Raw genomic sequence first — 18,767 nt, 5'->3', positions numbered from 1 at the left:
TAGGGGATAGTGTGAACACAGTCCCCTACTACCACAAATTATGTGGTCGAGATTCCCACATTTGGGAAAGTCACAGAGGTCAGCACATCAGGAGTGCAATGGGTGAGCCTCACCCTGGGAAAACCACCTTCCTGATCATGGTTCTCTCTCCTGCCAGGTAAGTATGATAGGGACATATTTTAATGTGGTTTTTCTATGAAAAGAATTTTAAGAAACAAACAATATCAAAGTGATTGAACTAAATATTTTTTGATTATGCTGATACATGTGTATCAACTCACATACTTTCTTTATAATAGAGTAATAAAACAGGACAGTCATCCCCAAAAGACTAAAAGAAAAACACAAGCCACCCATTCAGCTAAGGAAAGCAGAAGCAGCCGAGAAGGACTGAACTAAAGCAAGACAGCTTCCTGAACACTGCTGGATAGGGCATCAGATTACAAAAAGGGAAAACCTAAAGGTCTATGGAATAATAGAGTGCAGCCAGAAGAAATTTAAAGGGAAAGGAGAAAGAAAAAAACCTTGACAGAATAATGGCAACCAATGCCAGAAGCCAGTCCTCTTACAGAGGAGTCGAGTTACAGAGTCTCCCTGGCTTCAGAACTGGAAGTAGACCTTGCCCCTTTTCGGGACGGTAAATCTTATTAGAACACACTGTACTGTCCGTCTGACCGAATATTTGTCAAACAGTGAGTAACTGTGAAGTCCTTAAGAAATTTCAATTCTGCCACAAGATGGAGAATAAGAATCTTTTTTAAAGACAGAAAAAATAACCTGTTTTCTCCCCTATTTCTCAAGCAAATGTCATGACAAGGGTCACGCTCGTCTACTCTGGGTAGATCATGTGACCATCACTCACTGTCTCCTGGAATGTTTCTTTCCACAATTATTTCTGAATTTCCTGCTATCGTGGATTTCTCTGGTGGCTCAGTGGTAAAGAATCTGCTTGTCAATGCAGGAGATGCGGGTTTCATCCCTGGGTCGGGAAGATCCCCTGGAGAAGGCAATGGCAACCCACTCCTGCATTTTTACCTGGGTAATCCCATGGACAGAAGAGCCTGGCAGACTACAGTCCATGGGGGTCACAAAGAGTCAGACATGACTCAGCATCCAAACAACAACAACACGTCTACTATCCAGTATCGGTTTTAATTAGATTTGAGGACAACTTTTTTTTTTTTCTTCAGAATGATAAAATGAATATAATTTACATATTTGAAACTATTTATTCTCATCACAACTTTTTTTTTATGTCTTTCCTTCTCCAATCTTTTTTATTTCTTTTTTTTTTTAATTTTAAAATCTTTAATTCTTACATGTGTTCCCAAACATGAACCCCCCTCCCACCTCCCTTCCCATAACATCTCTGTGGGTCATCCCCATGCACCAGCCCCAAGCATGCTGTATCCTGCATCAGACATAGACTGGCGATTCAATTCTTACATGATAGCATACATGATAGAATGCCATTCTCCAAAATCATCCCACCCTCTCCCTCTCCCTCTGAGTCCAAAAGTCCGTTATACACAGCTGTGTCTTTTTTCCTGTCTTGCATACAGGGTCGTCATTGCCATTGTTCTAAATTCCATATATATGTGTTAGTATTCTGTATTGGTGTTTTTCTTTCTGGCTTACTTCACTCTGTATAATCGGCTCCAGTTTCATCCATCTCATCAGAACTGATTCAAATGAATTCTTTTTTAACAGCTGAGTAATACTCCATTGTGTACATGTACCACAGCTTTCTTATCCATTCATCTGCTGATGGACATCTAGGTTGTTTCCATGTCCTGGCTATTATAAACAGTGCTGCGATGAACACTGGGGTACATGTGTCTCTTTCAATTCTGGTTTTGAGGACAACTTTTAGATTACATTTATCAGCATTCTTCCCACTCTCCATAGTTTACAGATTTCTCTTTAGGCAACAAAAATCTAATTTTAAAGAAGTTTTTTTTTTCCTCCTAATTCTCTGAAGAGGGTCCCAGAGTCAGATCTTTATTTGGAACTCACAACCTGGCAGGTACCTGATGAGTAGAGGGACCCCCATGACTGGTGTTTTATTTGTGAAACTGAAAGTGAAAGTCACTCAGTCATGTCAGACTCTCTGAGACCCAGTGGACTATACAGTCCATGGAATTCTCCAACCCAGGGATCGAATCCAAGTCTCCCACATTGCAGGCAGATTCTTTACCAGCTGAGCCACCAGGGAAGCCCATACAGAGGCTCAAAGGCCTCATGGAAGAGACCACTAAGAAGTTGGGGCTGTTATTAATAGTTGGCCCCCACCCACAATCCCTCTGCCTCTCCCCATCAAAAGGACACAACCGCAACCAGGAAAAAAATGACTTCTCTTTAATTGGGGAGGAACTGTTCAAATGGAAAATAAATTTACCCTGAAGAGGATATCAGCATTGCTCTAGAGTAGGAAGGAGAAAGCTGTTTTGAGGCTCCTGCCAGGAATTTGCCCCTGAAGCCCGTGGAGGCGTTATGTGGAGTCAAGATGAGAATACTGGAAGGAAGGAGGCGCCAGGGGGCGCTGCTGGCTCACTGCTGGGGTGCGCTTCTCCTCGCCTGCAAAGTGGAAAGTCCTCAAAGGACAGAGGGCAGCAGCCTGTGGAGATGTCAGGACACTCACAGGACAGGCAGGCAGTGTCCCCAGCAGAGGGAAGGGGTTACCCATCTCTCCTGACTGTAGCCATGTTTGGTGATTGTACCGTCTGGGAAAGTCGAGGAAACCAAAGAGTGAATCAATCATGCTTCTTGTTTTCAAGGAGCTTTTAGCCTTCCACCAACAGTTTTACTAAAACTATATATATATATATTTTTTTTTTAATAAATACTTTACATACCACATACCAAAATCATTTCCAGATGGATTAGAGAGCATCTGTAAAACTGGAGGAAAATAGAATCGAATAGTTAATACAAATTTGCAGGAGGAGGAGATTTCCAAGTTTTTATAAAAGCAGTGAAAAAAAATGTATAAAGGAGGTTGTTTAATTATATAAAAATTATAACTTCTGGATATTAAAATGTGAATAAATAAAATATTAACAAGGGACTGAGAAAAATATTTAGCCAAAATGTGACTGGGAAAAAAGGTTAATTTTTTTTTTTTTCTATAAAGAACACACAAAAATAAAACTAAAAAATTATCATGCCCTAATAGGGAAACAGAAAAAAATCTTGAAAAGTCAATTCATAATAAAGAAAATACATTTAGGACACAAATATTAAAAAAGGAAAATATCTCACAAGTACTGAAGAACTGCAAATTAAAAATACAGTGTCTTAAAAATACATACATGTACAAAATCCTTACTGCTAATGAAATTGTGGTAAAACAGGATCTTCCATGCATTGCTGGTAACAGTATAGGATACAATAATTTGGAAAGTACTTGCAGTTTGGCAATGTATATCAAGATTCTCCAAAGCATTTATATTCACTGATTCAATAATTATGTCTCTGGAAATCCATCTTACCAAATATTAATTAAAACATGAAAGAAGCATCTTAATGAAAATGTTCACTCAGGGCCATTTATTCTGGAGAAAAATTCAAAACAAGGTAAATATCCAAAATGATTAAATAAATTACAATACACAGTTGATTCAAAATGTTATGATGGTGGTGATAATATGAAAATACTTGTACTACATCATTAAGTGAATGAGGAAAAGTCTAAAACTTTGTATTAGTTTGTTTATTACCTTTTAAAAATCAACACATTTTTCATAAAATATACAGGCAAAAAGACTGAAAGAAGTTTTGCTTGTTTGGGGCTGGTTGTCTGGGGAACTATGAATGTTTCTTTTCTTCTTTTTTTTAAAACTTTTCTCTTTTTTCAAATTTCTAAAAATTCTTTATAACATAAACATTCATTTAAAAATGAAAAGTCACAAAAATCACTTGCATTTCTATACATTAACAATGAACAATCTGAAAAGAAAATCAAGAGAACAACTCCATTTGTAATACATCAAAAAGAATAAAATACTTAGGAATAAATCTAACCAACAACATAGAAAACTTATACACTGATAACTACAAAACATTGCTGAAAGAAATTAAAGAAGATATAGATAAATAGAAGACATCTCATGTTCATTGATTGGAAGACTTTATTGTTAAAAATGCCTATACTACTCAAAGTGATCTACATATTCAACATAATCCCTATCAAAACCTTGATGGGAATTTTTCAGAAATAGAAAAATTCACCCTTAAATTCATAGGGCATTTCAAGGGACCTCTGATAACCAAATCAATTTTGAAGAAGAACAGATGTGAAAGCCTCACACTTCCTGTTTCAAAACACTACAAAGACCCAGTAAGCAAGAGAGCATCAGTTCAGTTCAGTTCAGTCACTCAGTCGTGTCCGACTTTTTGCGACGCCATGTATCGCAGCACGCCAGGCCTTCCTGTCCATCACCAACTCCCAGAGTCCACCCAGACTCATGTCCATCGAGTCAGTGATGCCATCCAGCCATCTCATCCTCTGTCATCCCCTTCTCCTCCTGCCCCCAATCCCTCCCAGCATCAGTCTTTTCCAATGAGTCAACTCTTCGCATAAGGTGGCCAAAGTACTGGAGTTTCACGGTGCTAGCATAAAGACAGAGAAATAGACCAATGGAATACAATAAAAGAGCCCAGAAATAACCCTCACTTACATCATCAAATGATTTTTGATAAGGATGCTGAGACCACTTAGTTGGGAAAGGACTGTCTCTTGACCAAATGATTCTGGGAACTGGATATCCTCATGCAAAAGAATGACATGGGGCCCTTATACTATATGTAAAAATTAACTCAAAATGGATTAAAATCTAAACATAAACCCTAAAACTATAAAATTCCCAGAAGAAAACATAGGAAGAAACCTTCACGATATTGGACTTGGCAGTAATTTCTTGGATACGACGCTAAAGGAATAGGCAACCAAAGCAAAACACGTGCACGTGAAAGGAAACAAAGCAAAAAGGCAACCTAGGGAATGCAAGGAATTGTTTGCAAGTCGTGTATCTGATAACGGGTTATATTCAGGATATATGACAAACTCCTACAATTCAACAACTAAAATAACTTGAATTTCAAATGGGCAAAGGAATTCAGACACCCCCAGAGGAGATATACAAAGCATATGAAAGGATGCTCATTATCACCAATCATCATAGAAATGCAAATCAAACCAAAACAAAGTATCACCTAACATCCATTTGGATGACTACTAGCAAAATATCCCAAAATACCAAGTGTTGAGGATGTGGAGAAATTGAAATGCTTGTGCACTGTGAGTGGGACTGTAAAACTGTGCAGCGGTCTCTATTGAGTATTCTTTTCAATATTTATTTATTTGACTGCTTTGGGTCTTAGTTGCAGCACTCAGGACACTCAGGATCTTCACTGAGGTGCAGATTCTTTAGCTGTTATGCATGGCTTAACTGCCTCATAGCATGTGGGATCTTAGTTCCCCGACAAGGGATGGAACTTGCATCCCCTGCATTGCAAGGCAGATTCCTAATTACTGGACCACCAGAGAAGTCCCCTCTATTGAGTACTGAAACAGTATTGAGGTTCCTAAAAAAAATGTAAAAAGGAACTACCATGTGATCCAGCAGTCCCACCTCTAATATATATTTAAAAAATTGAAAGACAAACTGTTGTTATTCAGATTGGAGCATTTGGCAGACATTTCCTGGGGAATGAATGAAGTGAGCCCATCAACAAGGAAGACAATCAGTAGTCAATTATCACTAATAAAAATCTGGGCTTCAAGCAAAAATTCGAACTTTGGAAAACTTGTAGCTGCCACCATGAACTTCACAGCATCCTAATACAGAACGACTTTACTGTAGTGATGTTAACAGATGTGACATTTTAATATTATATAATCAAAACATTTAGAAGAGCTGCATAAGCCAGTGAATCAATATTTTCCAAAGGACCAATGCACAATGTTGCAAAATTATACATGAGTAAATGTAAAAGATCCATTCAAGGAACTAGTGTGTGTGTGTGTGTGTGTGTGTGTGTGAGTTGCTCAGTCGTGTCCGACTCTTGGCCACCCCGTGGACTGTAGTCTGCCAGGTTCCTCGGTCCATGGAATTCTCCAGGCAAGAATACTGGAATGGGTTGCCATTTCCTTCTCCAGCAAGGTACTAGAGACTGATGTTTTTTTAATGTAAGAGAGTACAAAAAGGTCAGGGATATGGTTTCAGATTCTGACTGTAACTAATCTTTAAGAAAATATCACTGGGACTTCCCTGGCAGTCCAGTGGTTAGGACTCTGCTCTTCCAATGCAGGGGGTGCGGGATCAATCCCTAGTCAGGGAACAAAGGTCCCACATGCGCGAGGTGTGACCAAAAAGATAAAAATTAAAAAACTGAGGGACTGAAATAAAAATTGAGATAAAAGCAGAAATCAGTGAATCAGAAGACAGAAATAAAATAAAACTTAAAAAAATGGAAGAAACTACCACTCATTCAGCTTTGGTATATCAAAGACTGCCCATGAATATCTGAAAAGATAATTAAAGTTATCCTCCTTTTACCAGCTACATATCTGTGCCTCTACAAAAACAGAGTATTATGACAGACTGGATGCAGAAAGCAGATATGATATTTCTTCCTCTATTACACCAGACATTAAAGAGATTTGCAAAAATGTAAAAACAGTGCCACTCTTCTCACTAAACTTTTTGTTATGGAAAATATACTTATTTTCCATAAAAATATGTGGTGCCGAAGAAGCAACTCTGGAAGTTTTTCCTGCATGCCCTAGAAAAGTTGATGGAGTACTGTGGTAATGGGTGCCTTAAAGATTTGGTAGAATGCATGCTGTTTTGAGAGGTAACTATAAACTTTAACTTTTTAACTATATACTTTCTTTCTATGGTAGTTGATTTGTCTCAGTCTCTCTTTTCTTGGGTCAGTTTTGGCAATTTAAATGTTCTAGAACAGTGATTCTCAAACTTTTTGGTCTTAGGAACTCTTTATATGCTTAAATCCCAAGAGCTTTTGTTTATGTGGTTTATATCTACAGATATTGGCTATGAAAAGTGAAAGTGAAAGTCGCTCAGGTGTGTCCAGCTCTTTGCGACCCCATGAACTATAGGGAATTCTCCCAGCCAGAATACTGGAGTGGGTAGCCTTTCCCTCCTGCAGGGAATCTTCCCAACCTAGGGATCAAACCCAGGTCTCCTGCATTGCAGGCAGATTCTTTATCAACTGAGCTATCAGGGAAGCCAATATTTGTTACAATAGAGACTAAAAATTGGGAAATTTTAAAACATTTACTTATTTAAAAATGGTAACAGATTTTAAAATATAGCAGTGAATAAATCTGTATATTCACAATGTTATCTGTCGCTGAACAGAAAAGCTGCCACACAGTGGGCAGATGAAAATAGCATACCATTGCGATCTCACTTCCTGTGGATCGGGAATCCAGGCAGGCTTAGGCTCAGGGTCCCTTGTGAAGGCTGCACTCAAGCTGTAGGCTCCTGCAGGGAGAATATGACTCCCAGTACCCAGGGTTACTGGCAGCATCTCAGTGCTTCGGGGCTGTTGCACTGGGAGCCTCAGTTCCTTGCTGGCCACAGGATGCATTCATTCCCTGCACACGCGCCTCTCCATCCAGTGTTTCCTGTGGGGACAGCTGCTCTACCAAAGTTAGCGACTGGGGTTCAGCAGGCCAGGGATCAGCACCTTAGTTAACCTATTCGTGGAGGGTGACAGCCCAGCACTTTCCCTGAAGAGGAGGGCATGATCACAAGGATAGGAATTGCAAGTGGGAGGGCCAGCATGGGGGTCTTATCAGAGGGCGTCCCCATACAGGAGCGATGGGGCAGAATTCACCCATGGTGAGAGCCAGGGGCTCCAATCTTCTCACAAAGGAAGGCAAGCTGTAGAAATCTTTTCTAAAAATTGTGGGGACTTCCCTGGTGGTCCAGTGGCAGAGACTCTGCGGGCCCAATGGAGGGGGGGCGAGATTAGATCCCTGGCCAAGGAACTAGATTCCACATGCTGCAACCAAGACCTGGCAAAGCCAAAGAAAAAAGTGTACGAATTGTATATAACATGAAACGCACAAGCCCGGGAAAAAGTAACTGATAAGAGAAACACATCCCTGGCTCCCCTGCAGGACATCGGAATCACAAGATGTGGCTGTGGATATCCTCTGCAGGTTACCTGTGAAAGCTAGAAAATGGCGCTGAGTAATTCTTCAGGTTGAAACAAGGGACAGTAGCATTTCTAGGCCTGCAGGCCTAGGAACAGGAGGATTAAAGGGAGGGGCGTACTGAGGCTCAGGGGGCCTGGCATTCAGCCCCACCCCTACAGAGAATTCCCTGAGTTCAGCAGTTCAATATGATTGAAAATTACCAACCCTGAAGCAGGCTGCATATGAATAGTTGTCAGTGAAAAGACTTTCCTGTGTCCTTGGTTCTTTTCCACTGCTCACTTTGCGAACCAATGTTAATGAGCAAATAGAGTTAACTGACTGTCTATGGAATTTCAAACTAAAAATTGAGAGTTTTTAAAAAAATGAGGATTCTTGGATAAAGAAGATGTGGTACATCATACAATGGAGTATCACTCGGCCATGAAAAGGAATGAAATAATGCCATTTGCAGCAACATGGATGGACCTAGAGATTGGCATACTGAGTGAAGTAAGTCAGAGACACTTACCATATATTATTTCTTATATGTGTAATCTTAAAAAAGGTACAAATGAATCTATTTATAAAACAGAAATACACTCACAGATGTAGAAAACTAAGTAGGTGGGAGGGATGAATTAGGAGATTCTGACATACACCCACTACTATATGTAAACTACAGAACTAATAAGGACCTACTGTACAGGACAGAGAACTCCACCTAATGATTTGGAATGACTTACACGGGAAAAGGGTCTAAGAGAGTAGATATATGTAAATGTATATTTTATTCACTTTGCTATACAGTGGAAACTAACATTGTAAATCAACTCTATGGCAACACAAAAATTTTTTTCATGTAGATTCTACCTTAAAATGGATCTCTACAAGGAGATCAGACCAGTCAATTTTCCTAAAGGAAATCAGTCCTGAATATTCAATGGAAGGATTGATGCTGAAACTGAAGCTGCAATACCAGGCCACCTGATGTGAAGAACTGATTCACTGGAAAAGACCCGTGCTGGGAAAGATTGAAGGCAGGAGGAGAAGGAGACGACAAAGGATGAGATGGCTGGATGGCATCACCAAGGATCACCAGCTCAATGGACGTGAGTTTGAGCAAGCTCTGGGAGTTGGTGAAGGACAGGGAAGCCTGGCGTGCTGCAGTCCATGGGGTCGCAAAGAGTCGGTCACAACTGAGTGACTGAACTGAACTGATCTTAAAATGGACACATATTAGTAGCTCAATGAAATTTCTGACCTCAACTAGAGTGAAATCTATAAAGCCCTTCTATGTCTCTTTAACACAAGAGGATTTTAACCTCTCAGACACTCTAATGCTACTAGTGATGAAGATTAGACTAATGTACACTGAGAAACAGGGCTTCCCAGGTGCCTGCCAATGCAGGTTACACATAACAACACCGGTTTGATCCCTAGGTCGGGAAGGTCCGCGGGAGGAGAGCAAGGCAACCCACTCCAGTATTCTTGCCTGGGAAATCCCATGGACAGAGGAGCCTGGTGGGCTACAGTCCACGCGGTCACACAGAGTTGAACACAACTGAAGCTACTTGGCACACATGCACAGAGAGAAATAGCGCAGGATAGAGGCCAAGGCGCAGCCTCTGAGTTCAAGCTAGACAGCGTGGGTTCAGACAATGGCTTTCCCTGTGACCTTGGGCAGGTCACCTAAGCTCAGCTTTCTCATATATATAGAATATGAATCCAAGGTTGACGTGAGAATCAAACAAATGGATGTTCACACAGGTAGTCCATTTCCAGCAGTGTCGGCTACTATCATGTAGGTGACGGTACACATTAGGTGCTCTGATCCTCACCTGCAATCCCAGTGAAGCGGGAGCCTCCTTTCCACACAACATAGGTGGACACGAGACCAAGTTTTTATTCTTTCTCTTTCTGGTTTCTATTCTGAAGTTTCACAGTGAGGAGTTTTCACAGAAATTTTATTTAGATCAAAAATTAAATAAAATAGTGTCTAAGCAGAGTCATCCACATTCGACAATCTATTTTTATTATTTTCTTTCCACATGTACACTCGGGTACCATGAACTGAGTCATTTTGAACCGTTGTTAATTTCCTTTTGGAAGTAGTTTGATGACACTGTCATTGCAGCGAAAGGCCAGCAGATGGCTGTCCACAAAAACACACAAATACCTGCAGTAAAAGGCTTTACAAGATAGTTTCCAAAGAACTGCAAAAATTAGTGCAAGAAAGCTATGGATGTCAATATTGAAAACACAGACTTTGTAACGGTCTTAAGAGTACTTTTTAACAGACTTGGTTACCAAGGGAGAAGGGGGGTGGGGAGGGATGGACTGGGAGTTTGGGATTAGCAAACTATGATATGTAGATGAATAAACAACAAGGTACCATTACATAGCACAGTGAATTACAATCAATATCCTGTGATAAACCAAATGGAAAAGAATATGAAAAAGGATATATATGTATACAACTGAATCACTTTGCTATACAACAGAAGTTAACACCACATTCTAAATCAACTATACTCCAATGCTGCTGCTGCTGCTGCTGCTGCTGCATCGCTTCAGCCGTGTCCGACTCTGTGCGACTCCTTAGACGGCAGCCCACGAGGCTCTGCCGTCCGTAGGATTCTCCAGGCAAGAACACTGGAGTGGGTTGCCATTTCCTTCTCCAATGCATGACAATGAAAAGTGAAAGTGAAGTCGCTCAGTCGTGTCCGACTCTTAGAAAATTTTTTTTAAAGAATATCTTTACATGTGAGACAAAAATTTAATTCTATTCTTCACACGAAAGTCTTTGTCACACTGCCAGAAGTATCTATTGGGGTATAACCTTTCCAGGGGAAATTTACTTAATGCCAAAGTATTTAAAATGTTTTTTTTTTTTTTAATGAAGCCATCAAAAAATAAATATACCTAGTCATTGATCTAAGATATTAAGCCTGAGCTAAAGAATCTGTCTACAGCAGTGGTTCTCATTTTGGGGTGGTTTTGTCCCGTGGGGGGACATTTGATGATATCTAGGGACATGTTTGTCACAACTGGAGGGGAGGGGCTGGGACAGGCATCCAGTGGGCAGAGGCCAGGGTAACCCTAGACATCCTACAACATACACGACAGCCCCCCTCAACAGAGACTCATGTGGCCCCAAATGTCAACTGTGCTGAGACTGAGACACCCTGGACTAGAAGAAGCATGTGCCTCGTTACTGTTTTTGTAAGAGTCAAGCAGTGAAAACATGTCCAAAACAGAGGACTAGCTGAAAAAATGACGAATGACCCATCCATACAAGACAGTTGTTAAAAGGAATGTTGCAGAAGTATAATTATTGTGACAAAATATTCTGTGGATAAAGCTTACTGAACTGTATATGCAGTACAAGCCCACATTTTAAAGGGCTACATACACAGCTGAGGGTGTAAATAGGTGGTTTATCTCTGAACATAGCATTCTGTATTTTATTCTTCTTTGTGCTTATCATTAATCTTTACTTTTTCTCCAATGAACATCTTACTAATATTAGAATATTACAATTTTAACACAAATTTGGGTACCACAGCAGTTGACAACTTTCGAGAGAAAAATATAACAAAATGTTTGAAACTAAACCTTATAAACTTCAAAACACTGATTTTTTTTCATTGCATTCATCTAATATTTCAACTAGCTATTTCCTTAGTACCAGTCACATCAAATAATTTTCCCCATAAATGCTGGGCCATATTTTGCCTTTTCCTATACTGAAATTCTTTTCCTATAGTCAGGAAGTCTAAGAATAGATGTACCACAATCACAAATGTACTTCTCAAGCATTCCACCACTGAATGTCTGCCCATCTTTTAAGCACTTGTTGTTCGTTCAATCTTCCTGTCACGTCCAACTCTTCACGACCCCATGGACTGCAGCACGCCAGGCTTCCCTGTCCTTCACCATCTCCTGGCATTTGCTCAAACTCATGTCCCTTTTGAGCACTAGGAAAACCTGAATGCAGCTGTAAGCTTTCTCTGCAGATGCATACTCAGTACTAATGCAGTTGTGGTTGATCACTATGAGGGGAGTTTAGGCAATTGTATTTTTGTCTATTTATGGCTGTTAGTCATGCCCAGGTGGTGCTAGTGGTAAAGAACCCACCTGCCAATGCAGGAGACACCGGTGACTTTGGTTCAATCCCTGGATTAGGAAGATCCCCTGGAGGAGAAAATGGCAAGCCTGGAGAATTGCAGTGTTCTTGCCTGGAGAATCCCATGGACAGAGGACCTTGGTGAGCTACAGCTCACAGGGTCACAAAGAGTCAGACATGATTGAGTGATGGAGCATGAGCCACGCCAAGACATGAAAGCCCAAAGTTATGAAGCCTCATTTAGGTTATAACTAGTAAACCAAGAAAGCAGTTTTTTGGATTTTCTGCTGCAAATTCTATTAATAAAGTATTTACAGCCAATGGATGACATTTTAAAATAACTGAACTGAAAAATGTCCCAAATTTTAACACTTAAATTACTTGTTAAATGGAAGCAAAATCTAGAACATATTCTTTGTGAGCCAAAGATAGCCAGGTATTAGCTGTGCCCCATTATCCAAGAAAAAAATCAATGAGATTATTCAATCTGTTTCAAGTATAATTTCCCTCCAAGGAACAGAAGAGAAAGGCTCAAGAAAGGCCCCAAACTGGAAGGATCAGATTTGAGTCACAGCAAATCACTCTTAATGCACTCAGGTTCACCTGCAAAATAATAGGAGGTTATTGACCCTCACTTCTGCCCTGTATCTAAACCCAGCTCACCCATTTCGTCCCTCATAACCACTCCGTCATCTGTAAGCACGTGTGTCCTCCTGGCCACCAGGTCAGCCGACCACTCTCGGGGTGTCCACTGTTCTCTGTCCCATATCTGACTATGAACAGACAGACGCTAGTATTGGGGAAGTCCTCAGGGATCTCAGCCAACCTCACTTTATCCTGACAGAGGAGATAACACGCTTTTGAATTGAATCAGGTGGAGGGCCTGGGTGTCCAAGCCGGGGCCTCCGATGCACAACACGCCCCCAGATAAGCAGGCAGCGTGGGAAGCGTTTGCCCTTAGGTCCAGAGAGTAGAACTTTGCTCAGGTACTTTCTAGAAACAGACTGCAGATGCTTCTGCCGGCCTGGGAAGTCAGAGGATGAAATACCACAAAAGGATGTTCCAGGCTATGAAAAATAAACGCTAATTTTAAAAAAATAATATGACCAGTGATTTTCCCCAATATCCACGTGAGTTGTGCTCAGGAAAGATATCGGTTCACAGAGCACGAGTGATTCGGTTTCTACGGGCAGTGGACTTTGCAGGGTAGAAGCCACAAGCACGGAGGCCGGCGGTTAGCCCACCAAGCTGGGGAGTTTCTGGGGTTTTAGGTCAGGTCTTGGAAGATGATGCTGTGAAAGTGCTGCACTCAATATGCCAGCAAATTTGGAAAACTCAGCAGTGGCCACAAGACTGGAAAGGTCAGTTTTCATTCCAATCCCAAAGAATGCTCAAACTACCGCACAATTGCACTCATCTCACACGCTAATAAAGTGATGCTTACAATTCTCCAAGCCAGGCTTCAGCAATACGTGAACCGTGAACTTCCAGATGTTCAGGCTGGTTTTAGAAAAGGCAGAGGAACCAGGGATCAAATTGCCAACATCCTCTGGATCGTGGAAAAAGCAAGAGAGTTCCAGAAAAACATCTATTTCTGCTTTATTGACTATGCCAAAGCCTTTGACTGTGTGGATCACAATAAACTGTGGAAAATTCTTCAAGAGATGGGAATACCAGACCACCTGACCTGCCTCTTGAGAAACCTATATGCAGGTCAGGAAGCAACAGTTAGAACTGGACATGGAACAACAGACTGGTTCCGAATAGGAAAAGGAGTACGTCAAAGTTGTATATTGTCACCCTGCTTATTTAATTTATATCCAGAGAACATCATGAGAAATGCTGGGCTGGAAGCATAAGCTGGAATCAAGATTGCCAGGAGAAATATCAATAACCTCAGATATGCAGATGACACCACCATTATGGCAGAAAGTGAAGAGGAACTAAAAAGCCTCTTGATGAAAGTGAAAGAGGAGAGTGAAAACGTTGGCTTAAAGCTCAACATTCAGAAAACGAAGATAATGGTATCTGGTCCCATCAGTTCATGGGAAATAGATGGGGAAACAGTGTCAGACTTTATTTTTTTGGGCTCCAAAATCACTGCAGATGGTGATTGCAGCCATGAAATTAAAAGACGCTTAGTCCTTGGAAGAAAAGTTATGACCAACCTAGATAGCATATTGAAAAGCAGAGACATTATTTTGCGACTAAGGTCCGTCTTGTCAAGGCTATGGTTTTTCCTGTGGTCATGTATGGATGTGAGAGTTGGACTGTGAAGAAGGCAAAGCGCCGAAGAATTGATGCTTTTGAACTGTGGTGTTGGAGAAGACTCTTGAGAGTTTCCTTGGACTGCAAGGAGATCCAACTAGTCCATTCTAAAGGAGATCAGTCCTGGGTGTTCATTGGAAGGACTGATCCTAAAGCTGAATCTCCAGTACTTTGGCCAACTCATGCGAAGAGTTGACTCACTGGAAAAGACTGATGCTGGGAGGGATTGGGGGCAGGAGGAGAAGGGGACGACAGAGGAGGAAAAGGGGACGACAGAGGATGAGATGGCTGGATGGCATCACCGATGGACATGAGTTTGGGTGAACTACGGGAGTTGGTGATGGACAGGGAGGCTTGGCGTGCTGCAATTCGTGGGGTCGCAGAGTCGGACACGACTGAGCGACTGAACTGAACTGTAGTGTCCCCATCACCTCCGCCAGGTGCCCCCGAGGATGGCGCCGCCAGCACTCCGCCTCCCGGCGCTCGGACTCCGCCTGGCCGACAGGGGGCGCGCGCAGCCACGCCTAGCCTGCCCCTTCGCGGGAACCCCATCCCCGGCTCACGCAGCCGCCTTAGAGCCCGCCGGACGATTCCTCTTCCGGGGCAGCGCAGAGAGGCGCGCGGGACCCGGATGCAAACGCGAGCGCGGCTATATAAGCGCCCCACAGGCCTCACGCCTTCCTCTTTGAGGAAGACGCGGTCGCCGTTGCAGCGGCTCTGTGTGCCGCCCGCTCCTGCTCCTGACTCACCGCTGTTCGCTCTCGCCGAGGAACAAGTCGGTCAGGAAGCCACGCCGCAGCCATGGTGAGTCGGGGGCTTCCAGGTCGCGTCCTGGAGGTAGATTGGGCGGGAGGCAGGGAACGGGACTCGTTTCTCCAGGGAATGGGCTTATGAGACGCCGCCGGGAACTGTGAAGTTCCGAGCGCGCTGGTCCCAGGATTTGACAAGCTTCTTAAGGGTTTTTTATTCTCACTTGTGTGGTAACAGGCCTTTAAAGACACCGGCAAGACTCCCGTGGAACCAGAGGTGGCCATTCACCGGATTAGGATCACCCTCACCAGCCGCAACGTGAAGTCTCTGGAGAAGGGTCAGTGCGGCGAATTCGGGGGTCTCGGGGCTTGTTCCGAGCGAGGTCGGCTCTCGCGGGGCCAGTGTCCTCTTTCAAAAGACAGAGTTAAGAGTGGTCCACACTCGGGGTATGCCGTGTTGGCGGTGAGGAGAGAATTGCTGTGTTGACTTAAGGTGATCGTCTTATACGCTATTCTGAGCCCGCGGCGGTTCGACTTTGAGCCGGCTCTTGTGCGTTAAGGGAACCAACTGAAGGATGCTTTCACTTCCCTGCAGTGTGTGCTGACCTGATCAGAGGCGCGAAGGAAAAGAATCTCAAGGTGAAAGGACCAGTTCGGATGCCTACCAAGGTGAGAAAAGTGTCCTGGGCAGGAGGTGGAAGATGGTAGTTGGAGAGAAGATAGAGAAATTAGAAAACATAAACTAAGTGAAATAGGAGCACTGAATATGAAATAGAAAAAGTGAAGCAAACTAGGTAGAAGGATGTGTTACAGTCCAGTTGGTTTTAAACTTGGCTGCTCGTTAGAAACATCTGGAGCTTTGGTGAAAAGCAATACCTGGGCATTTGTATTTTTCAAAAAATTCCAAGATAATTCTGATGTGCATTTGAATATCAGAATGCATTTTTGCCTTTTAGGGTGGGGGATTTGGCTGCTAAAAGACTTTTATGTACTTATGCTAATAATACACACCCAGGGTCAAATGTTGGTAAAATCTGGTTCGTGTTAAATATGTAATTTCTGGAGGTAAACCGGTTGAAGGCTATTGCTGCTGGTGTTTGGTATGTGCAGGCTGAGGCCCTGGGAAGTTTTCACATGGAATCTGTAATGATTCTGTAAGTGTCCTAGGGAAGCACAACAGACCATAAACGCTTGGTTTCCATTTTTTCTTGTTGCAGACTCTGAGAATAACTACTAGGAAAACTCCTTGTGGTGAAGGTTCTAAGACTTGGGATCGATTCCAAATGAGGATCCACAAGCGACTCATTGACCTGCACAGCCCTTCTGAAATTGTCAAGCAGATCACTTCCATCAGTATTGAGCCGGGAGTCGAGGTGGAAGTCACCATTGCCGATGCCTAAAATCAACGTTTTTAATAAATCGATAATCAGTTGTTAAATCTTGTTGACTTTTATTCATAATACTGAGAAGTCTTGGGAATAGAGTTGTGTTATAGAATTGATTCCACTTTTTAAGTAGAATAATTAGAATTAGATGGATAGCCTGTGGTGGTTGACCCTGTTTCCATTGTAAGCTAGTTTACACATGACAGCATTTGAAAATGGATTTGTGTTACCTGCCACATGAGATCTTGCTGTTGATGAATATTGGGGTTTTTGAACATGTGTGTGGGTTTAACTTTGGAACTGTCAGTGGTTTCTGGGATGATTTTAATGTGACCAGCTGTGGTTAGAAACCTAGCGTGATGAAAGGCAAGGAACTCAGAAGCTAGATCTTAATACCTGACCCTGATCCTGCCATTTGTCATAACTCCTTTTAAACTTGGCAAATTTCAGTAAGTTGTGGAAACTTTTATAGGTACTGGTGCCTTAATTATATTTTAGATGAGATATACAATAAAATATAAAACAGTCGTAGTACTTAGATTTAGGTTATATCTATAGATACATATTTTATATATATTTCTTGGAATCACTTTTCACTTAATGTATATAGGTCATTCAGTATGAAGCTAAGTTAAACATTTATGTTTAGGGCTGAAAAGTACATCTTAGGTCAAATTCCATTTATCCAAACCTCTATTACTGGATAACACTGCTTAGCTCCAAGACCCTGCTTATACATGTATTCCCATTGTGTAGACATAGAAATTGGTTTTTGTGTTTTAATTTGCCCAGTGTCCTGAGCTGTAATAGCACAGCTGAAATTTTAGTGTGTCCATGGGTTGAGGATCCATCTTGATGTCCCATTGAAGGGTTGTAGTCTTAGCTGTTTTTAATTGGGTAGCTATCTAAACATGTATGTCTATTCTACAGAAGTATAAGACAGGTGTGTAAGCATTTTACAAATGATAAAATTTGCCACTCTTAGGATTGCAGTAATGAAATTCCTGCCTTTCCTCCCAGGAACCCAGCCCACTTTGGATTACCTTGTCCAGTGGCTTCAGTTAGCAGGTATGAACTGTTCAGGTTTCTCTATATCCAGTTACGTGCCAGATGCCAGAACCTCACTGTAAGTTGACAAGCCCCTCACACCTGGTTTTCAACCCATGTCCAGCACATGCCACACAGTCATTCTGATATTGGAATTCTTATCCCTAAACATTTCTGCAACATCCAAGTCCTTTTGATTCTGTTTTTTTCCTCCTAGTAGGTCTCCAAAACACCAGATGTTGAAAAGGGATTTTAGTGGAGCAGAACCTGGAAAGGTGTTAATGCTAAGGTTTAGCAAAGATGCTATGCTAAGGTAACCTATGTTAACCCATTTATAACAACATTGTGCCAGATGAACTAATTAGCTTGGGAAAACAAAATTTCACTGCATAAGAAGAGTCTTATAGTTCTCTTCCTGAGGCCAGCAGTGATTTAACCTTTTCCTAGAGGAGCTGGTGTTCTCAGTTCAACTGAAGAAGTTGGTAGGAAATCAGCCTGGCAGTGAGCTACTGACTTGCCCTCTAGCCCAATTTTCAGCATTCTCTGCACTAGGAAGTTCTAAAACTACAGGGGCAGTTAAGATCATTAATGGCTAGAGTAGGTTGTTAAGCCAAATGTGCCTTCCTAAATCAAAAAATACGCTTGCATACAGTTCTGAAATTTAACCAACACATGCCAGGGTGACCGATGGTTCAGCAATTGTCATGACACAAGGATAATTCCATTTAAGCCATAAGCAATTCATAGGGCCTGAAATACAGCTAAAACCTGGCACTTAAAATTCAGGAACTGCTATTATCTTCAATTCCTTTGTTAAGTCACTAAGTTTTGTGGGGCTCTTGCCCCATGGACTGCAACACACCAGGCTTCCCTATCCTGACTAACTGTAGACACTGTAGCACAGGGGAGATAGCAGTGAACTAACTGGGTTTTTAGTCTTGCAAGTTCCACAGCTGGTTGGTTAGGTGACCTTAAACATGCTTGCTTAAGCTCTTTGGTCATTAATTCTCATCTGCAAGAGA

General features: G+C 41.9%; 1 protein-coding gene and 2 non-coding genes across 3 annotated transcripts; 2 read left to right on the top strand and 1 right to left on the bottom strand.

The window, feature by feature from the left end:
- On the bottom strand, window positions 1-165 carry LOC138088823 (U1 spliceosomal RNA). The gene has a single exon (XR_011145733.1). It is a non-coding gene; the product is annotated as a U1 spliceosomal RNA (small nuclear RNA).
- A 15,066-nt stretch (window positions 166-15,231) lies between these two features.
- RPS20 (ribosomal protein S20) lies at window positions 15,232-16,742 on the top strand. Its single transcript, XM_068983682.1, has 4 exons — window positions 15,232-15,368; window positions 15,552-15,651; window positions 15,909-15,982; window positions 16,531-16,742. The coding sequence occupies exons 1-4, from the start codon at window positions 15,366-15,368 to the stop codon at window positions 16,711-16,713; spliced, it is 360 nt and encodes a 119-aa protein (XP_068839783.1). The 5' UTR covers window positions 15,232-15,365; the 3' UTR covers window positions 16,714-16,742.
- On the top strand, window positions 15,772-15,838 carry LOC138088867 (small nucleolar RNA U54). The gene has a single exon (XR_011145772.1). It is a non-coding gene; the product is annotated as a small nucleolar RNA U54 (small nucleolar RNA).
- Window positions 16,743-18,767: the final 2,025 nt, after the last annotated feature.

The sequence above is a fragment of the Capricornis sumatraensis genome, chromosome 11 (genome assembly GCF_032405125.1).
Source record: "Capricornis sumatraensis isolate serow.1 chromosome 11, serow.2, whole genome shotgun sequence".
Lineage (NCBI taxonomy): Eukaryota > Metazoa > Chordata > Mammalia > Artiodactyla > Bovidae > Capricornis > Capricornis sumatraensis.
Note: the sequence above shows the minus strand (reverse complement) of the source record. Positions and strands in the feature narration are given on the sequence as shown.